Source organism: Monopterus albus, unplaced genomic scaffold (assembly GCF_001952655.1).
Source record: "Monopterus albus unplaced genomic scaffold, M_albus_1.0 scaffold223.1, whole genome shotgun sequence".
Lineage (NCBI taxonomy): Eukaryota > Metazoa > Chordata > Actinopteri > Synbranchiformes > Synbranchidae > Monopterus > Monopterus albus.
This window is the reverse complement of record NW_018128103.1, coordinates 964,824-982,835: the sequence shown is the minus strand read 5'-3', so window position 1 is coordinate 982,835 and position 18,012 is coordinate 964,824. Positions and strand designations below refer to the sequence as shown.

General features: G+C 40.9%; 2 protein-coding genes and 1 pseudogene across 3 annotated transcripts in view; 1 reads left to right on the top strand and 2 right to left on the bottom strand.

The window, feature by feature from the left end:
* The window catches only part of LOC109971403 (phospholipid phosphatase-related protein type 5-like), a 13,779-nt pseudogene extending 11,270 nt beyond the window's left edge, over nucleotides 1–2,509 (bottom strand).
* A 1,424-nt stretch (nucleotides 2,510–3,933) lies between these two features.
* On the bottom strand, nucleotides 3,934–8,657 carry tyw3 (tRNA-yW synthesizing protein 3 homolog (S. cerevisiae)). The gene is made up of 6 exons (XM_020619625.1): nucleotides 8,246–8,657; nucleotides 8,036–8,116; nucleotides 7,857–7,955; nucleotides 5,215–5,286; nucleotides 4,899–5,032; nucleotides 3,934–4,738 (listed from the first exon to the last, which is right to left on the bottom strand). The coding sequence occupies exons 1-6, from the start codon at nucleotides 8,411–8,413 to the stop codon at nucleotides 4,495–4,497; spliced, it is 798 nt and encodes a 265-aa protein (XP_020475281.1). The 5' UTR covers nucleotides 8,414–8,657; the 3' UTR covers nucleotides 3,934–4,494.
* A 1,857-nt stretch (nucleotides 8,658–10,514) lies between these two features.
* Nucleotides 10,515–18,012, top strand: part of LOC109971379 (phospholipid phosphatase-related protein type 4-like) — an 81,993-nt gene continuing 74,495 nt past the window's right edge. Inside the window, exon 1 of one of the 2 annotated variants that reach the window (XM_020619586.1) lies at nucleotides 10,515–10,547. In XM_020619586.1, the coding sequence (XP_020475242.1) occupies nucleotides 10,530–10,547 (18 nt within the window). In that variant the 5' untranslated portion in view covers nucleotides 10,515–10,529. Of the gene's footprint in view, nucleotides 10,548–15,692; nucleotides 16,193–18,012 lie in introns of those variants that run through there. The other variant, XM_020619585.1, reaches the window with a different exon arrangement.

The following is an 18,012-nucleotide window of genomic DNA, read 5'->3' as shown; positions in this document are numbered from 1 at the left end:
GAGCCAGCCACAGAGGGTGGGGTGCAGGCATGTGAATTGGTCTTAACAGAACTACAACTGGGGATGCTGGAGGTTGACCTGATCATAAAGCACAGTCCTGAATGAGAAAATCAGAGCTGGGACTGATACAGCAGAGCTGATCATGAGACATGCTAAATGTCCAGCAGACCACCACACCAGGCTGCAGATGGTGGACCTCTTGGGGTTTATAAACAGTTTGGTCACCTTAATGGGACATTTGGATCTAGGCAGAAACTAAAGCCAATAACAAGGCTGATACTAAGAAATGGGACGGCTCTGGGCTGTACGACCATACCTGCTTGTCCTGCTTCATCCTAGTTGTAGGATAGTTGTAGGTTACCTTTAACAGCCACATGCCATCACTGACTGGTGCCCTCACACATCATGCTTCCCCTATTTTTAGTCATCACTCATAAACTACTTGCTTAATTACACTGTTACTATGTGGACCTCCATAGTTTATGTTCTGAAAAAGCCAGAAATACCAAAAGTGTAGATTGTTTCAAACTAACATGCAATAAAACTAATGGGAGAAGGCTGAACCTTGTCTCAAAGTGGCTTTTCAAGAAGTAAACACACGAGTAACAAGTAAGATTTCAGTGGCTTTCAAATTTACAAGTCTGAATTGAGAATTACCACTGAAAGACAGATGGATACATTGACGTGAAATGTTATTTCATAACTTTAATAAGAGGTTGCTTTAATGGATGCCTATCTATAATAATAAAAATAATGAGCTGAAAAATGTCTCCCATGATTAACACTAGATGAATGCATTGTGCCACCACTGCTTATGAGATAGCAACTGACCAGAAAGACAGCACCAGCTCCCCCGACAGCTTGTCCTGCTATAAGGTCACTCCAGTGGTTTCGGTACTCTGACACTCTGTTGATGCCAGTTAGCACAGCCAGACTGACCAATGACAGACTGAGGAGGGGCCCTGTCAGTCGACCTCCAGTAAGACTGACGCAGGACACGATGTACATCTGCAAAGTGGTTATTTTACAATATTTCTGTGTCACTGTTCAAAACCAGTGGTATAATGTAAGGCTTCTTTAGCGTTGCTGAAGACCAACTGGTTGTGGATCATTCACACTGTCTGTACACACTTCCACCAGCTGTTACTTTAAAGGGAGCCACTCACTGCCAGATAAGCAGCTGCATACAGACTCAGTGCAGCCTCTTTAGAGGGAAATGTCTTCCTCGCTCTTATGATGTCATCTGGGTCACCAGCACAGGCATCTGTTTGGGTGACAAAGTGTGCTGTGTCCTGGCAGTTGAGGGCCATGTAATTAGGCCGGCAGACAGACAGGAAGTAAGGAGCCAAACTTCATATGACCAGCTGACCTGCATTGACAAAGATGTCTGTTGTAAACAGACCGAAGACATACACACTTGCAGAGAGACATACACAGATTACAGGATTAGTATGCAAATGTCGCCATATCATATTGCACATTCACCTGCACAGTATTACAGACAGCAGATTCAGGCTTTAATAAATGAACTGTATTTAGATTACCAAGGAAACGGATGGTCCTGCGCACCATAGGGTTCACGTAGCAGCAGTCACCCATGACAACAATATTCTCATGGTCATATAGGTTGTTTGAGTTGTAGTGAAGAAGAAACAAAGGCTTCTTATATGAATGCTATGCGTATTTCCTGGGTCTTTAGCTACTAAAGAGTTCACCAACTAGTTGTTAACAGTTTGTAGGCCACTGATTGCATAGCACATAGTGTGTACTGGGTTTATTTAATGATGCTGTCTGTACAGAAGGACCTGGGAAACAAAAGGTCCAGCAGCACTTGCTGTGGGTGAAGTTGTGCCAGAAACCTCTGCTGTATAGGACCTGAAATTATCACAGCTGATGTCTATGCAATTTGGATCAAGAAAATTGTGCCTGGTCAGTATGATTGCTCAAATTTTTACTGAAATAGCTTTAAAGATTGTGGTTGTTATTCATCTTACCTGCACTGACCATAGCAACTGGATGTTGTGCTCATTTTAGTGCTTGACTGTTGACTGAGAGTGGTGAGGTGGAACCAAGACGCTAAAGCTGTGCGTAAGCCAGAAAAACACAAAACTGAGCTGAATGACACTCCACAGAGCCAGGGTTAGTGTTCTGTAGGTGTGTGATGTCATTCACACAACATATAAATATATAAGCACTGAGTTGTGCAGCTTTAAGGTTTTCAGCTCACCATGTTCTTTTGCTGCTAACTACAGTAGCACCTGAATGATGTGCATGTTTTATACACTGCTTCTACTTCATACCTTCTGTGTATGTGAGTGCTAACAGTTTGTATGTTTGTTAAAATAAACATTGGCTCAGGCTGTTTATGTTTATGTGCTGGGTCTCTGCAGACAAAACCCTGCTGTGCTGGACTGAAAGTATCAGTGAATTCATAGTAGTAAACCAGTGTCACTGTAGCTGTCAAAATCATCACCTGGAAGTACAGCATGATGCAGTAAACTGTTCCCATGGTGATGATGAATTCAGTGAAATGCTCTCCTCTGTACTGTTACACTGGTGATGAAAAATCCAACTTGAAATAACAGCTGTTCTTCCATATCCAATGCTGCCATTTCTTTGTTTGTCATTATGGTGAATAATTCAATTCTACTAATTACTGACTAATGTCATCCACCATGATGCTTTGTAACCCAGCATTATAACCACTGATATACAGTCTGGTTCTATGGGCCTTGGAAAATGCAAATATGAAGCCACAGACGATGCTGGCTGTACCAATGATGGTGCTAGTGATGAGGATGTACCCGCAAGACTGAGTCACTTTTCTTTGCAATTCTGTCAAAGGAAAACCTCGTCCTTCCGCTCCTGTGAGTTTCCTGAATCATCTGACTGCAGAGGACCTACAAATTCATTCTGTTCCACTGAACAAACTTGAAAGAGCCACTTGCAGTCTACTGAACACCAATTCAAAGTCTGACCTTACAAGTTGGGTCACAGTCTGTCACAAACAGTAGAGACAGGTAAAACAATGTAATAATCTACTGTACTGTAGTCATAATCAGTAGATGGTTACTTACTGTAATTATTATACAGTCTGGTTCTATGGGCCTTGGAAAATGCAAATATGAAGCCACAGACGATGCTGGCTGTACCAATGATGGTGCTAGTGATGAGGATGTACCCGCAAGACTGAGTCACTTTTCTTTGCAATTCTGTCAAAGGAAAACCTCGTGAGTCGGAAAACATCAAGACTCACTTCAATCAGTTACATCACAAGAATATTAGGAGTTTCAGAATTAGAGAGAAGCATTTATGCATTCATTAGCATAGTTGTTTTTTCAAGACTTCCTACATTTGTAGTTGGTTCCAAATTCAAGTCCTAGTTCAAGTTATTAGAAGAGCAAGGTCTCAAACAAGACCAATCAAAGGTGTGGTGGCAAGCAGACCAACGAGAGCTTTAAGAGTTTAGAGAACATCAGCTGTGCAGTGGCCAGGTAGAGAGCACAGAGGAACGTTACAGCTTGCACTCCATGTCATTACACCCTGTGCGCTGCTGCCCTCCACTGATGACACTGTAATGTCACATAATGTAGACCACATCAGTACTAAGTACAAAAGATAATATCATACATAGTGTAAGATTCCCCAGTTAAGTGTCTGTGCACTCACAAGGAACTCTACAGTAGCACGTGTCTCTGATGGTGCACTGATGGTGATACGCAAGTGTTTTTATTGAGTGAATCACTGGAATGTGTAGATCACTGAATGTCATTCTTTGTGTGCAGCTGTTTAAACATATATGAAGGCTGTACTAACAAGAAATGTTGAGTGACTGTAAATGAACGAACAACCAGCAATTGCCAGCCTCTGTCATCTTACATCAAACTTATCAAGAGCCGTGAGGACAACTGCCTAAAACTGAAGAATGAATACAGCAATGGCCACAAAGGTTGGCTAATTCAGACAATGAAGCATTTAATTGTTTTGCAGTGTGGATGAAAAAAAACATTTGAGTGCATTGAAGAATAACTTCACTGATGAGTATTATTAACAGAAGCTCCACCAAAACCTGCCTGGAGCTGGAGTGGCCGGTAAACAGCAGCCAGTGATAATGCTGAACTGCACTAACAGTTTCTGTTATATCTCGTACTTGTGACTACTAGGACTAAAACTGGGAATAAGGACTGTTTCATATTTGGAATAGAATGAAACTAAATGATTCTCCTTATGTGTAAAAAATATACTTATTGCTTTTTATTACAGCTCACATTATTGTAGCAGTTTTGTCCATGTTGAGATCCCACAGAAACAACAGCTTTGCTATTCCAGCAGCTGGATCAGTCTGTAGGCAGGCTGACCCTGCTGCATGGCAGCACATTACTCTGTAATGGAGGCCGCTGCTCTCAGTCATATAATAAACAGCACTAAAGCAGTCACAATGAGCACCAGCACTACCCAACTGATGAAACACTGAGCATGTGCAGAACCACCACTTCACGTGAACAGATCCAGACAGTAATCCTGCTCTTGCACACTGGTGGATGCGTCACCATGGTAACAGCCAGTCTGATGCTGTTCTCTCTTCCGCCTTCGTCTATACATGCTTATTTTGTTCTTCTCCTCTTCTGTCTCCACTCTGTTAGGGGAACACTGTAGTTCCTGTGAGCTGGGAGGACCAGGGATTTGTAGTTTTTGTAATCTCTCTGTTGTCACAGCTGACTGAAGATTGTGGTAGAACCTGGAGAAAAAACAAAACATACAAAGAAATCTCAGCTCCCCGCAGCTGAGTTTACATCTGGATGTTTGAACTGAATTCTGATGTACAGAATAACTGAAGTGGCTAACAACTACTGTTTTTATCACTCACTGAAGAGGAGAGAGAGAATTAGCAGACTAACCTGTGGATTCGTCTGAGGTTCTCCTCCATCTTCCGATTGGCTATCTGAGTTAAGAAATGGATGTATTCATGTCCAACCAGGAGCTTTCCTTCATGGCTCAGAGGAACCTCCAGACCATGGGTGCTACGGACTGCCTAGAGGGACAAAATACAGCAATAGGACATTTATATGGAAGCAACATCTAGCAATTTGCACTTTATAAACTGTCCAAAGTTCATGATGTTCAGACAATTTAAACAGACTATTTAATGTAATATAATTGCTGGCATAACAGATGTTTTCACCCCAATTTTAGAAATTCCATTAACATGATTACCATGATGATCTTTCCTGTCTTGCTGACTGTAAGACCAGAGTTCCTGAAGCCAGAGTTGATGGCCACTGAATGCTGGAGGAGAGAAGACATTTTAATGACTTGGTGTTCAGTAAATTTAATAAACTACAGTATAGAATTAGGGATGCACCGATACCACTTTCTTCCAGACCAAATACAAGTACGAGTACTTAATGATGCAATGTTTCTACTATTAAAAAATAGCTACCATAAAAGTGCAATGTCACAGTTTTTAATCTTGTGAGATTTACTTTCTGATGGTGAGTAAAGAGAATATCCTATGTAAAAGGAAGGTGTGACCAAATTACCTGAAAACTTTCTGTGATAACAAACATAGTACTGAATAACGTGTAAATGACTGAAGGTCTGTAGCCTGCTACACAACATACTGCAATGCTGTGGATTTTAACCTTTGTCATCCTGTGTTAGGATGTAATGATTTCACAACCCCCTGACCAGACGTCACAGTTTAGGATCGCATATTATCACAGACACATATTTAAATGTTAAATTTAATGAGGCTGCAGCTCTTATGATAAACTGGCTCCTGTTCTCTCTGCCGGACACATAGCTGACAAGGAGCCGCTGGTCTTGGCCTCCACGTCCACAAGGATTCAACCCATTTTCATGCAGAGAGCTCAACTGATGTTGTCATTAACTACATGAAGTTATAGTGTGTTTTCTTCATGTTCACAACCGTTCAATACAATCAGCAGAACGAGCACTGTGGTGGTTTTAGCGGAAAGAACGGGACCAGGCACTTTGACCGTGAGGAGAGTGAAGATGTCATCTTTGCTGTTGTGTTCTGTTTCTTCAATGGGTGATTGTGGTTAATTATTCTCTCCATTACTGTTGAACTTTTTGTTGCATATATCGAGTGTCGACATCTGTGTAAAATGCAACCTAGCGTCTGCGTGTGTGCTCACACACACACAACAGAGAAGCTGAGCTCACAGTCAGCTTTATTTTGTTGTTGTTACTTCTCTTAAAATATCTCTGAACCACTGAAATTTGTTCTCTGCCGTCTAATGACCAGCTCAGTCAACATTAGGTTAACATAATGTTGCCATTAATTGGTATTGGTGTGTAGTATCGGACAACTTTTACAAGTACTACAGCGTGGTACTGGGCCTGATAGGCAGTACTGGTATTGGAGTCCCTACATACTAGAACTATGCTGAAAGGGGCTCTGTGTAAAGGTCTAATGAAACAGAACAAGACTGAAGTGCAGAATCTCCAAAGGCGCTTTCAGACTGGACCGTTCTAAGGGCCTATGGTGTGTTACATTTACCATGGAGCTCAAAACTCAGACCCGGAAATGACCTCAAACCCTACGAGCAATTTAAACTCACCATCAACCTATGCTGCACGGGGAGAACATGCAAACTTCGCACAGAAAGGTCGCAAACCTGGAACCTTCTTGCAACAGCGCTACCCACCACGCCACCGTGCTGCTCCGGTCTGACTATTATTTCTGAATAAAAAATCATTAACAAATACCCCCATCAGTTACACAAGCACATAGGTCACCTAAGTACTTTTCCTGCCCACTGTCATAGGTATAGCTAAATTATAACATCACTAGCAGCTATCAGTGAAGGCTATACCATTATTAGCCCCTCCATGTTCATAATAATTGTGTTGTGCAGCATGGAACTTGTGATGTATCAGGGTCTGTTTGCTACACAAAATGTGTCCACTAGATGTCAGCAGAAATAATGAGTGCCTAAACCAGGCTTCATGAGCTGAACCTTGTGGTCAAACTATTGACAAAGTAAGAATTTCATTGTACAGGGAAATACGCTTCCTAACTGTGCATATGACAAATAAACACTTTGAACTTGAACTTTGAACTTGAAGTCAGCATTCAAAAGTAGCTGAGGGTAGTCCACTCTTGTTTTACTGACATATGTTGACTCTGTGCTGTGCAGTAACAGCGGAATACTGTTAGTACCAGGTTTACATAACAGCTACTGGTGGAAAGTGGCATCTGTCAGTGGAAGAAATCTCGTGTTTTTCATATGACAGCAGAGCAAGAGTCACTTTATGACAGTACATAAGTGACATAGCATTGGTTCATGTCAGTGGATACTGGTATCTGTCACAAGTGGGGCTGTATTTATAAGAGGAACACAGCAGCATCACAATAATGTCACAACCAGCAATGGCATATATCAATAAGGATCAGTATAGGTCGGTTAGTGTGCAACATTGTTGACACGCTGTTTATGCGAGTGGCACGTTACTTTTCAATCTTTGCAAATTCATTAAATTTCGCTGGAAAGAACTGAAGGCAAAGGCTCACTGAAGCCTGAATGACATATGATAGGCTCTGAAAGACAGCTGATCATAACCAGCTAAGTACAACATGAACACATCACTGTTATTGTACTTGAATGTGTATTATGGATTTGTCAGAATCAGTCCTGGCGAGTATTAAAGATGCTACATGTAGCACTTTTAATAAATAATGGCTGTAAAATCATTGCAACCAATACAGAGAAGAAAACAGACTCATCTATCAGTTTGGAATGAGTCGCAGACAGCTGTGTCTTGTGTTGTCCTTTTCATCATTCACAAAATGCATAAAGCAACACTACCATTTCTCAACTTGTCATTCTCACCATTAGCTGTGCATCTTCCAGCCTCCTACACTGAACATGGAGTACAAAGGGTTCGAACTTCAACACAGCATCTCCACTGGATTTGGCCAGACCAGACATCTGATGAACAAACTCTTGTTAATGTTAAATCCACATCATTAGGTTGAGTATCAGAAGCACGGAGGTGCATCTTGTCTCACCATGTCATCCGATGTGCAGTTTTGGTGTGAGACGAACAACCAAATACAGTTCTGTTTCTGGACATCACTGTTCTCTGGAGCCTAGAAGGGAAATTTGTTAGTCATTCGTATTAACAAAGAGCACCAGCCTCTGATAACAACTTTCAGACAGTAAAAACCTCCCAGTTATGGTTGTCCTCACAGCCCATCCCTGAATAAAGCCTCTCTCACCGCATCGACGAGGATGATTCGCCCGGAGCAGGAGCTGGTGGTGAAGTACTCCTCACAGCTGTTGATCAGAGACACTACGTGTTCAATATCTTCATCCACACTGCCCTTCTTACTGAGGTCCACTTTGCTCAGACACTGCTTTTTCCATTGACTGAACGTTTTATCCATGCTGAGTGGCCACAGGCTTAGTAGAGTCAATGTGAGGTTTTCCGTACAGTGAACTGACAAAACGTTAGCTCCTTCAAATGCTCAAGAACTTAGACTCACAAGCGGGAAAACGTTAACGCCTTTTAAAATCATTCTTACTTTGTAAATATTAGCTAGCTGCTAGCTTCCGCCCTGCTACACGGTCTTGGTTGTTCTTCTCTAGTTACAATGTCGGCTATCAGCCAACAGCGCCACCTGCTGTGTCGGAGGCGACATTGAGTATTAACTGAATGAAATTGTGTTTTAACGCTTTTCGCTGAGCTGTAGCCCAGATGGACTACTGAACGGGCTTACGGGGCCCATGGTGAGATCATTTCTGGTTAGAAAGTCAATCAGATGCGTTGAAAAAGACACAAAACGAGCACAAAGTGAGATAGAACTACTATGAACACATGAAAAATTACAACAAATAGGTGCAGAGTGATTGTAAAGAAACACAAAATAACTAGAAAGATTCAAAACAACAACAAAGAGGTACAAATTTAAAAAATAATCTAATCTAAAAATTAGATTGATGGTAAAATTAATAAGAAATTACATAATAAATATATAATTAAATAAAAATATTTAAACATATAGTATATCTGAGCAATTTACTTGAACTATTTCTATACATTTTAAATATATTTTAATCAAGAAATGTTAACATTGTTTTATTGGAGTTATGTGAAGTGATCAGGTCCCATTAGTCAGCAAGCCAAGTTATAGTGTTTTAGAAACCCAGCAGATGTAGAATGTAACATAAGTACATTTATTCAACTACTGTACTTAAGTACAACTTTGAAGCACTGTATCTGTACTTTACTTGAGTATTTCCATTTTCTGCTACTTCATACTCTGACTTTACTACATTTCAGAGAAAAATAATGCACTTTGTGCTCACCACATTTATTTGATAACTTTAGTTACTGCTTACCTTTCAAGATGATATTAAAAACAAAATACATTATAATCATATGATTTTAGCGATTCATGGTGAAAAGTTCACAAGCTACCCAGCAGTATGTAAAGTATTTCAAATTATGGTAAATGGTCTTATACTTGTACAGTGCTTTTCTATGCATTGCAGCACACTCAAAGGGCTTTCACACTGTTTGGCCATTCACAATCACACACCGGTGATGTCACCAGGAGACACATTCACACACTGGTGACAACTGGGGGGTTCAGTGTCTTGCTCCAAGACAGTTCAACATATGGACTGGACAAGCCGGGAATCGAGCCGGATAATTTTCTGGTTAGGAGACAACCTGCTCTACCTCCTAAGCCACAGCTCCCCCCAAATTATAGGTAAATACTGTAAGGTATGGTAACATTTGTTTCACTGCAGCTGCAACATTAAATGTAATGTTTACAATAAAGCATTAATAGCTATATTAATATTTAAGTACAAAATATTGTATTAATAATTAATAACAATTAATAATAATAACCAATAATTATTATTTAATGGTTCTTAAATATTATTAACTAATATGATATACATTAATGTAAACCAGGCCATTCTACATAATCAGTACTTTTATTTTTGGTACTTTAAGTATATTTTGATGCTTAAATACTTTTATTTAAGTAACATTTTCAATGCAAGACTTTTACCTGTAACCCAATATTTGACACTCTGGTAATGCTACTTTTATATAAGTAAAGGATTTGAGTATCACAACTGAAACCCAGCTGTTCACATCATGTTTAACAGGTCAAGGTAGTTCTTCAATAATCTTGTTTTTGCAAATCAAGATAATATATTTCAGTACAGCACATGATGATTATTGTTCTGCTCTCAGTCAGCAGAGATTCTCAACAAAGTCAGTGTTACAGGCATGAGGCAGTGTCAGTACATAGAAATATTAGAGTCTTTGTAAATCATAAAGAGGATGAAACTGATGGGGGGAGGGAGGGGGGGCTGGGGAGAGAGAGCAATATTCCCCATTGGTCTGGCACAGTTTGTTGGCCCAGAATCTTTAAGTGACAATAGAGCACAAAACGGCAGAGAACAGCCGAGGCGGGACAACATGGAAGCAGATCAGGATACAGTGACACAGTAGAAGAACAGGATATCTGTCATGAAGACAGTATGAAGATCAGACCACAGGTCAGTCCCACTCTTCTTGCTCTGTCTACATATTGTACTGGCCTATAATGTGTCCGACAGCATACTGAAGTGTCAGGGGGTCACAGCGGAGGTTGCACACAGAAGAGTCCTTCACACTCTAAAGAAAGACTGTAATCAGATGTTGATCTGCCAGATCCCTCATAAAACAATTGTGATTTCTAATAGTCAGTTTGAGTAAGACACAGTTTTGAGGAGTCTGTTATTTGTACACAGAAGGAGCCAATATTTAGCAGAGACAGATATTCTGAGCTTGTTCTCACTTTATTTATAGTCACAACTATAAACAGTAAGCCAGTATGCTGGCCATATACATCTATACATTCAATACTCAAGTTGCATAGGGTGCTGCAAATTACACAAGGCCCTGCTTTCCCAAGTGTCAAATCAGGTGTTAATGTTAGCAGCTCTGTGGGAACAGCAATCAGGTAAACTTGTGTTCTCACCTGTCCAGGTTTGTTGTCAGCAAATAAATGTAAAGTTAAGCTTCTGTGCACAAACCTAGCTGGGCAGTGCATCTTTTGGTCTGTTTGTACAGGGGCACATCTATAAAATTCTAGGAAGGGTGGCCAGGCTGGGGCCTCAGAGAGAGGTGGCACATTTGAAACACCTGTAAAAAAGTAAAATTAAAGTAAATTAAATCCCTTGTTCTATGAAATAATAAATCATACATTATTAACAATCAAACTGTATATTTTGTTCAAAAATGATACACACATAGTGCTTTGTTTAGCAAACTTTGGCTGTGCTCCTTTTTTTACTTCTGGTCGGTGACTTTGTGGCTGAAGAGTGGAGAAATTAATGCAAATATCATGCTTTATGCATGATAAAAACTAAAATTAATTTGACCAATGTCAATTATAAGGCACTAGAAAAATACTAGTTGTATTAAGGCAGCAGTTTGTCATTGTTTTTCATTTTTCATTCATTATTATTAACAACATTGACTCTGGCAGGGGTAGCACCAGGGACGGCCAATCAGATTATGGAGTTGGCCAGCGCAGCCCCCTTGGCCCCGCCCAGGTGTCTGTGTCTTGGTTGCCAGCCACCATAGAATTGTGTGCTGTGACTTTGTGCCTGACAAAAGTAAGAGTGAAATACAACTATCTGTTGGGCTTAATAAACATCAACGGGCAACGCTGTTTATGAACAGCAGTTTAGAAAAGATCACTGCGTCACAGGCAAAGATACATTTATATACACACATGCACAAAATGAAACTTTCCTGCAGCGACCTGCGGGCCAATCCTTACAATCCAGTGGCATAATGGCACTCCTCACAGGGCCCAAAACAAGACAATGATAATCATAAACTGACACTGGATGTTTGCTCCCTCAGTCCAGGGGATATGGAAAAACACATGGGAAAGCTGATCACTCTGATCAACATGGTTAGCTATTGTATACTATTTATTTAACTATTTATAAAAGTGTGTGTGCCTCTGAATTGCTGGTTCTCACTCTCTCTGTTTTCTTCATGAGAGAAAGGGGCAGTTGATAGGGCTAATCATCAGTTGTATGATAGCACTATCAAAACATGAACATATTGCAAGCAGCCGCCTGAGGCCATAACAAGGCACAGTGTTTGATGCCTGTGTTTCCTGAGGGGTGTGTGCCCAACATCATGGGCACTGCTCTGCTGAGCTTGACACACACGCTCGTGCACAGCCCTCTTGCAGAAAATAGGTTTTTAGCACACTCCTGACCTCATGCACATTGATCATGTTTGGTTGTCCTCTGAAGGTTGTATAATGAGAAGATGAATCACTCTTTAGGTGAAATCCAGACCCTAAATGTTGGGTTGTGAGGGTGGAAAAGGCACAGATACAAAACATTTTGGTTTAACAAAAAAATTAACAAATGCTGAATATTTGTAACCACATAATACAACATAGCACAATATTGTACAGCACTGAGATAATATTTTCCCACACAGACCTAGAGATACTGTATCAAGCAGATATTTTATTTTCAGGCATGTTGAGATAGGCATGTTTAACTTTTTGAAACAGTGGAGGTCAATGGAATTGATGGTGTTGTGTTCAAACAATCTGAAAAATTTAATTTCAAAAAGGTTCCTGTGAATAAATCACAAACCCCATTATTAATCATTTAAATTTAAAATGATCAACTTTATTAACAAAAAACAATTTAAAAAATCTATTAACACAGTTACGACATTAAACTTAAGCTAGCTGAGCCAAAACTGGAACGTCCCCTTGCAAAATATTGAAATGTAACTGAAATTGAATGCTTTATTGTCATTGTATGAGTGCTACAAATGATAATGGTGCAAGTTTAATAAATAGGTAATAAAAGACATAAAATGAATAACAGATATAAAAAATAAATAAATAAAAGACAGAGCAAAATCATGTCATATTTTGCATTCAAAGATCTGATGGCCCAGGGAAAGAAACTGTTTTTAAGTCTATTTGTTACAGCTGTGGATCGGTGCACCTCATCCACCAGCACTGGTACCATCAACAACTCTGCCCCTGCAGGTGCTGGAGTGCACTCCAGGTGGTGAGGCACACCTGCTCCCAATCAGCGGAGCATTACTTACGAAGAGCACTGGTGTGTACTCGTCACCAGATAGTCTCTCAATGTCCTGCAAGTATCCCGTAAGCTTTGATCTGACTAACCTGTGTTTTTTTTCTTTCTGCCTCAGCGATCCCAGTTTTGTTTCGTGCGTTTTTGAACTGTGAATTGAACCATTTGTGCTCTGCCAAGAGGAAATCTCCTTAGGCATTTTTTGTAGGAATTACTCTTTCTGGGGATTTTAATCCTGTTCTGTTGTACTGAATCCTGCTGTCTTCTCACCAGTTTTGAGTTTTCACTGGTTGTTTTTAGTTTCCTCTGAGTCTGCATGTATGCTGCTGTCTCCTCGCCAGTTTGAGTTTTTTCTTGATAGATTTGTATTATCTTTGAGCTTGAGAGAAGATTACACTCACAGACTGTCCCGTTATTGGACAAGGCTCATCCAGAACCTGACCCAGTTTCCTATGGCATCCTTCTGGGTCTCTGGCATTTTGTTTGTTCTTCCTCTTACCTACTAGGGGGATCCTGTTGAGCTGTACTGGGTCCTCGGTGGTTATTTCTGACGGCTAGCAGTAAGTCTATTTGTTCTGCTTTTTAGACTCCTGTAGCACCTTCCAGATGGCAGAAGAGCAAATAAATTATATGTTGGATGTGTATTATCCTCTGCAATGTTTCTGGCCTTGTTGAGATGAGTTCTAGCTATGGATGGGGGAAAATCCAGGTTATACAGCTTGTCCACTAGTATCCCAGGGATGATGGTATTGAATGCTGAACTATAACCAATGAACAACATTCTTACATTAGTCTCCAGGTTTTCTAGATGGCACATAGCAATGTGGAGGGCTGTATTAACTGTGCTAACTATTGACAGCTGGGTTCTTGTGGAATGGGATAATTGTAGCAGATTTGAAGCAGGATGGAATGATGGATTGTGTCAGGGAGGTGTTGAGGATCTTCATGAAGACCCCTGATAGCTGTTCTGCACATGCTTTCAGCAGTTTGCCAAGTATTCCGTCAGGTCCCTCTGCCTTCCTTGGATTGATCAACTTAAATACCCGCCTCACCTGATGCTCCTGTAGAGTGAGCATGTGGGATGGAGTAGGCAATGGGGTCGATGTGACTATATGCGGCATTGCTGTCTAAAATCATGCAAAAAAATGGATAAGTTTCTCTGCCAGTGAGGAGTTTACATTCACTGTCCTAGATGATTTGCCCCTGAAGTTGGATATCTCTTGAAGTCCCTGCCATACCTGCCATGGGTTGTTATTAGTTATATGGTCCTCTATTTTCCTCTTATGGTCCTCTTTAGCTGCCTTAATGTCCCTTCTCAACTCAGCCCTTGCCACGCCGTACCAAGCTCTGTCTCCAGACCTCAAGGCAGAGTTGCGTGCTTTCAAAAGAGACCGAACTTCACCAATCATCCAAGGTTTACGGTTGGGATACACTTAGGTGCATTTGTTAATAGTCACATTATCAGTGCAGCATTTGATATAGAACAAAACAGTTTTAGTATATTTTTCTAAGTCCTGGTGTTCAAATATAGACCATTCTATGTGTGTAATGCAATCCTGGATCTGTGTGAGTGCTCCCTCTGGCCAGGTTTTTATAGTCTTAATGACCAGCTTGGTTTGCCTCCTGACCGGGATGTATGCTGCTAACAGGAGCAGTGAGAGGTGTTCTAAAAGGCCTAAGTGTGGGAGAGAAATATCACCCATATCACTAATAACTGAGAGTGTAACAATTCTGAATTGAAACCGAAAACTGGGACGCAATACAAAATCCAAGAAACTGCAATCAAGCTATACACACACCCACCCCCCCCCCCACACACACACACACACACCCACACACACACACACACACACACACACTGCAGGTGCAGTCTGTTGAGCTTCCATTACACCTACACTACTAATTTAACAAAGCTCATTTTTCATTACACAATCAACACTATAGCACATCACCAAGTTGTTTTTGTCTTTGGTTTTCCACACTGTTGGTAATTTAAAAAAAGAAAAGAAAGATATTTCTGCTTGTTTTGACCACATCGCCCCCACCACCACCAAGAATCACACACACACAGAAAGAGATATGAACTGTGGCTCATAAATCAAGGTCTGAACTGAACCATGTATTTGGAGGACTGTTGCACTTTCTCAACAGTATGTCATGGGACTCAGTTTATGTCTTTGGATAAGTAGGCTGTAGTTGTTTTTTATGGGTCTGAACCTCTGGGCATCATGACTTCGGCTCTCTATTTGCATAACTAAATAGGTGCAGAGTAAGACCTCGTGGAGTTTGTCTCATCTCAGCTTTCTCCTCCACTGCTTGGCACCTGCTCATTTCCGTCAATTTAGAGGACATTAGCTTGAAAAAGCCAGGTGTTGCACTATTTCTAGTGTAATTTTATTATAAAAATAAAAGCAAAACACCGCTGGAAACGATAGCACTACATTTCTAATGAATGCACAAAAACTGTTGAAAATTCCTGTATAATTATTGATTGATTAGAAAATAAAAGTACTGTCAAGTAGTTAACCGGGTTTATTTTGAAAGTCATAAGAGGAAACGTATTTGTGTATTTTGTATAACTTCACGGCGGTCACCTGCTGCAGCACAGCAGAGCCCGAGGACAGTGAGTGGATCGCCGTTTCTGGGTTATCGGGGGCTGACTGGACTATGTACATTTTTTCATCTGAACACACGTTTATAGAATGAATTTTATGTCCTAGATTTAATGTCAGCACGGAATACGAATAGATCTGGGGGGACCCTGCCAGTCCTGCGCTGGCACAATTTTTTGAAGCCCAAAAACCGCATTTTAGGGGTGACAACTGACAAATCACTTTAACAGACGCTTCCAGCGCACCTCGCCGGGAGATGGAGGTCAGCCGCTGAAGGTTCTGGGGACCTGACTCGGTCGGAATTTTGCCAAAATTACGACGGGAATCAAATACAGCTCCCTGTCTCCCGGCAACGGGAGAGACCACCGCCCGCTCGTGATGTCTCGTGCCAAAGAGCGGCTGAAAGGCGGGAAGGAGACCAAGGACAGCGTCACTCTGCTGCCGTGCTTTTATTTTGTAGAGGTGACACCTTTCTATCAGTCTTGAATATCTATCTGTTTGTTAAAACATCAAGAACTGGAGCATTATCTTGCTGTTGTCTTACTGAAATGTATATAGCTGATGGTAAATGTCTGGCAGGCTGCTGTCAGATTTGGCTGACCAACTGGGCGGCTGTTTAGCCACTGACTGACTGGTTGGTCTGCCATAGACTCAAATGTCCTGATTCAGAGTATTATTGGCAGCGCTCTCATTCAGTCAGGTTGTATCTGGTGCTGGCGCATCTGTTTTGGTTGGTGCTGACAGGTGATGCTCAGGCATTTGGCAGCTCTCACTGGAATATTTACTTACACACTCTTTGTGGCTTCCTTTCTAGGAGCCATACCGAATACCAGAATCAGGTTAGTCTAATGATGCAAATAAATGTTAGGTTATTATTGTGGAAACTTTAATATACTGAAGATAATGTTTACTATTGGGATGCCACATAATAATGAGCCAGTCAGGCTGTAATCATGCTATCGATGGTGTCCTCAGCTCATCCCTGTTTACCCTGTTGTTTTTGTAGCCAGTGACACTGCAGTGTCCCCAGGACATTACGATTCCTTGTGCATACAGCAGTTTTGTGGTGCAGGGTGCAATGATTTATATAGCTTGTCCATTATCACAGTAATCTCAAGTATCTTAAGAGGGTGGGGGACAGAGAAATCCAGATGTACAAAACAGAGCAACATGGCATGGATTCAATCATCCACCAGCAGAACAGAGACAAAGCATTGGCAATGATCTTGTCAGAGAATTTTATATAGCGAATGTCTTAGTGATATGGCTGCAAAAATAAACCTCTGATTTAGATTCTGTTTCGATGTAAGGAACATGAGAGGAACTTTTTTTTTTTTTAAATCTGACCTGTGATTCTGATTTTTTTCTTTCTAAGAACGGTACATGACAGCATACACATACAGTACATCTTTAATGAAAAATATAATTTTAATAAAAATAAAACATTATATTCAAGTTTTACATTTGTCTTTCAGTTTTTTACAAACCTCCAACTAAAACTGAAGTGCAATATTTGTACTTCTCCAAATATAAACAGGTGCAACAAGTAATAGAAAAAAAAAACTGTTCATTACAGTGTGTGCACTTTGTACTTGCTGGGTTTTACCACAGGCTGGATAAACTGTACATATATATGCATTTCATGTTTAGCCAGTAATTCCTTCATTGTGTACTGTTTGTCAGAAATTTGGACATAGTTTTCCCTTCTCCGAGGTGTTTCTCTAGGCTTCTCTGTGGGATGTTTGTACACCAAGTGCTTGGTGATCATGCACCCGGCCTCGACAGAGATCTCAGATGCTGTTCCTAGGATCTCTTGGAGCCACTCTCCCAGTATGGGGGTCACAGCCCCCAATGTTCCTATTTCCACGGGGACCACTTCTGCCTTCACCTTCCACATCTTTTCAAGCTCTTCTTTCAGCCCTTGGTGTTTCTCGAGCTTCTTGTGTTCCTTCTTTCTGATGTTGCTATCGCTTGGGATTGCTACATCTGTCACTACGGCCTTCTTCTTCTGTTTATCCACCACTACTATGTCCGGTTGGATCAGCCATTACCAGTTTTTCAGTTTATATCTGAAAGTCCCACAGGATCTTAGCTTGGTTATTCTCAACCACCTTTGGAGGTATATCCCATTTTACCTTTGTGACTTCCAGCCCGTACTCGGCACAGATGTTTCTGTACACTATGCCAGCCACTTGGTTATGGCGTTCCATGTATGCCCTGCCTGCTAGCATCTTGCACCCTGCTGTTATGTGCTGGATTACCTCATCTTTGCACATCCTGCT

Coding starts and splice junctions, on each gene's coding strand:
- tyw3 (XM_020619625.1), bottom strand. CDS start 8,413: ATGGATAAAACGTTCAGTCAATGGAAAAAGCAGTGTCTGAGCAAAGTG. Junction 7,956..8,035: donor ACTGCACATCGGATGACATG/GTGAGACAAGAT, acceptor TTTGTTCATCAG/ATGTCTGGTCTGGCCAAATC. Junction 5,033..5,214: donor AGACAGGAAAGATCATCATG/GTAATCATGTTA, acceptor TTGTCCCTCTAG/GCAGTCCGTAGCACCCATGG.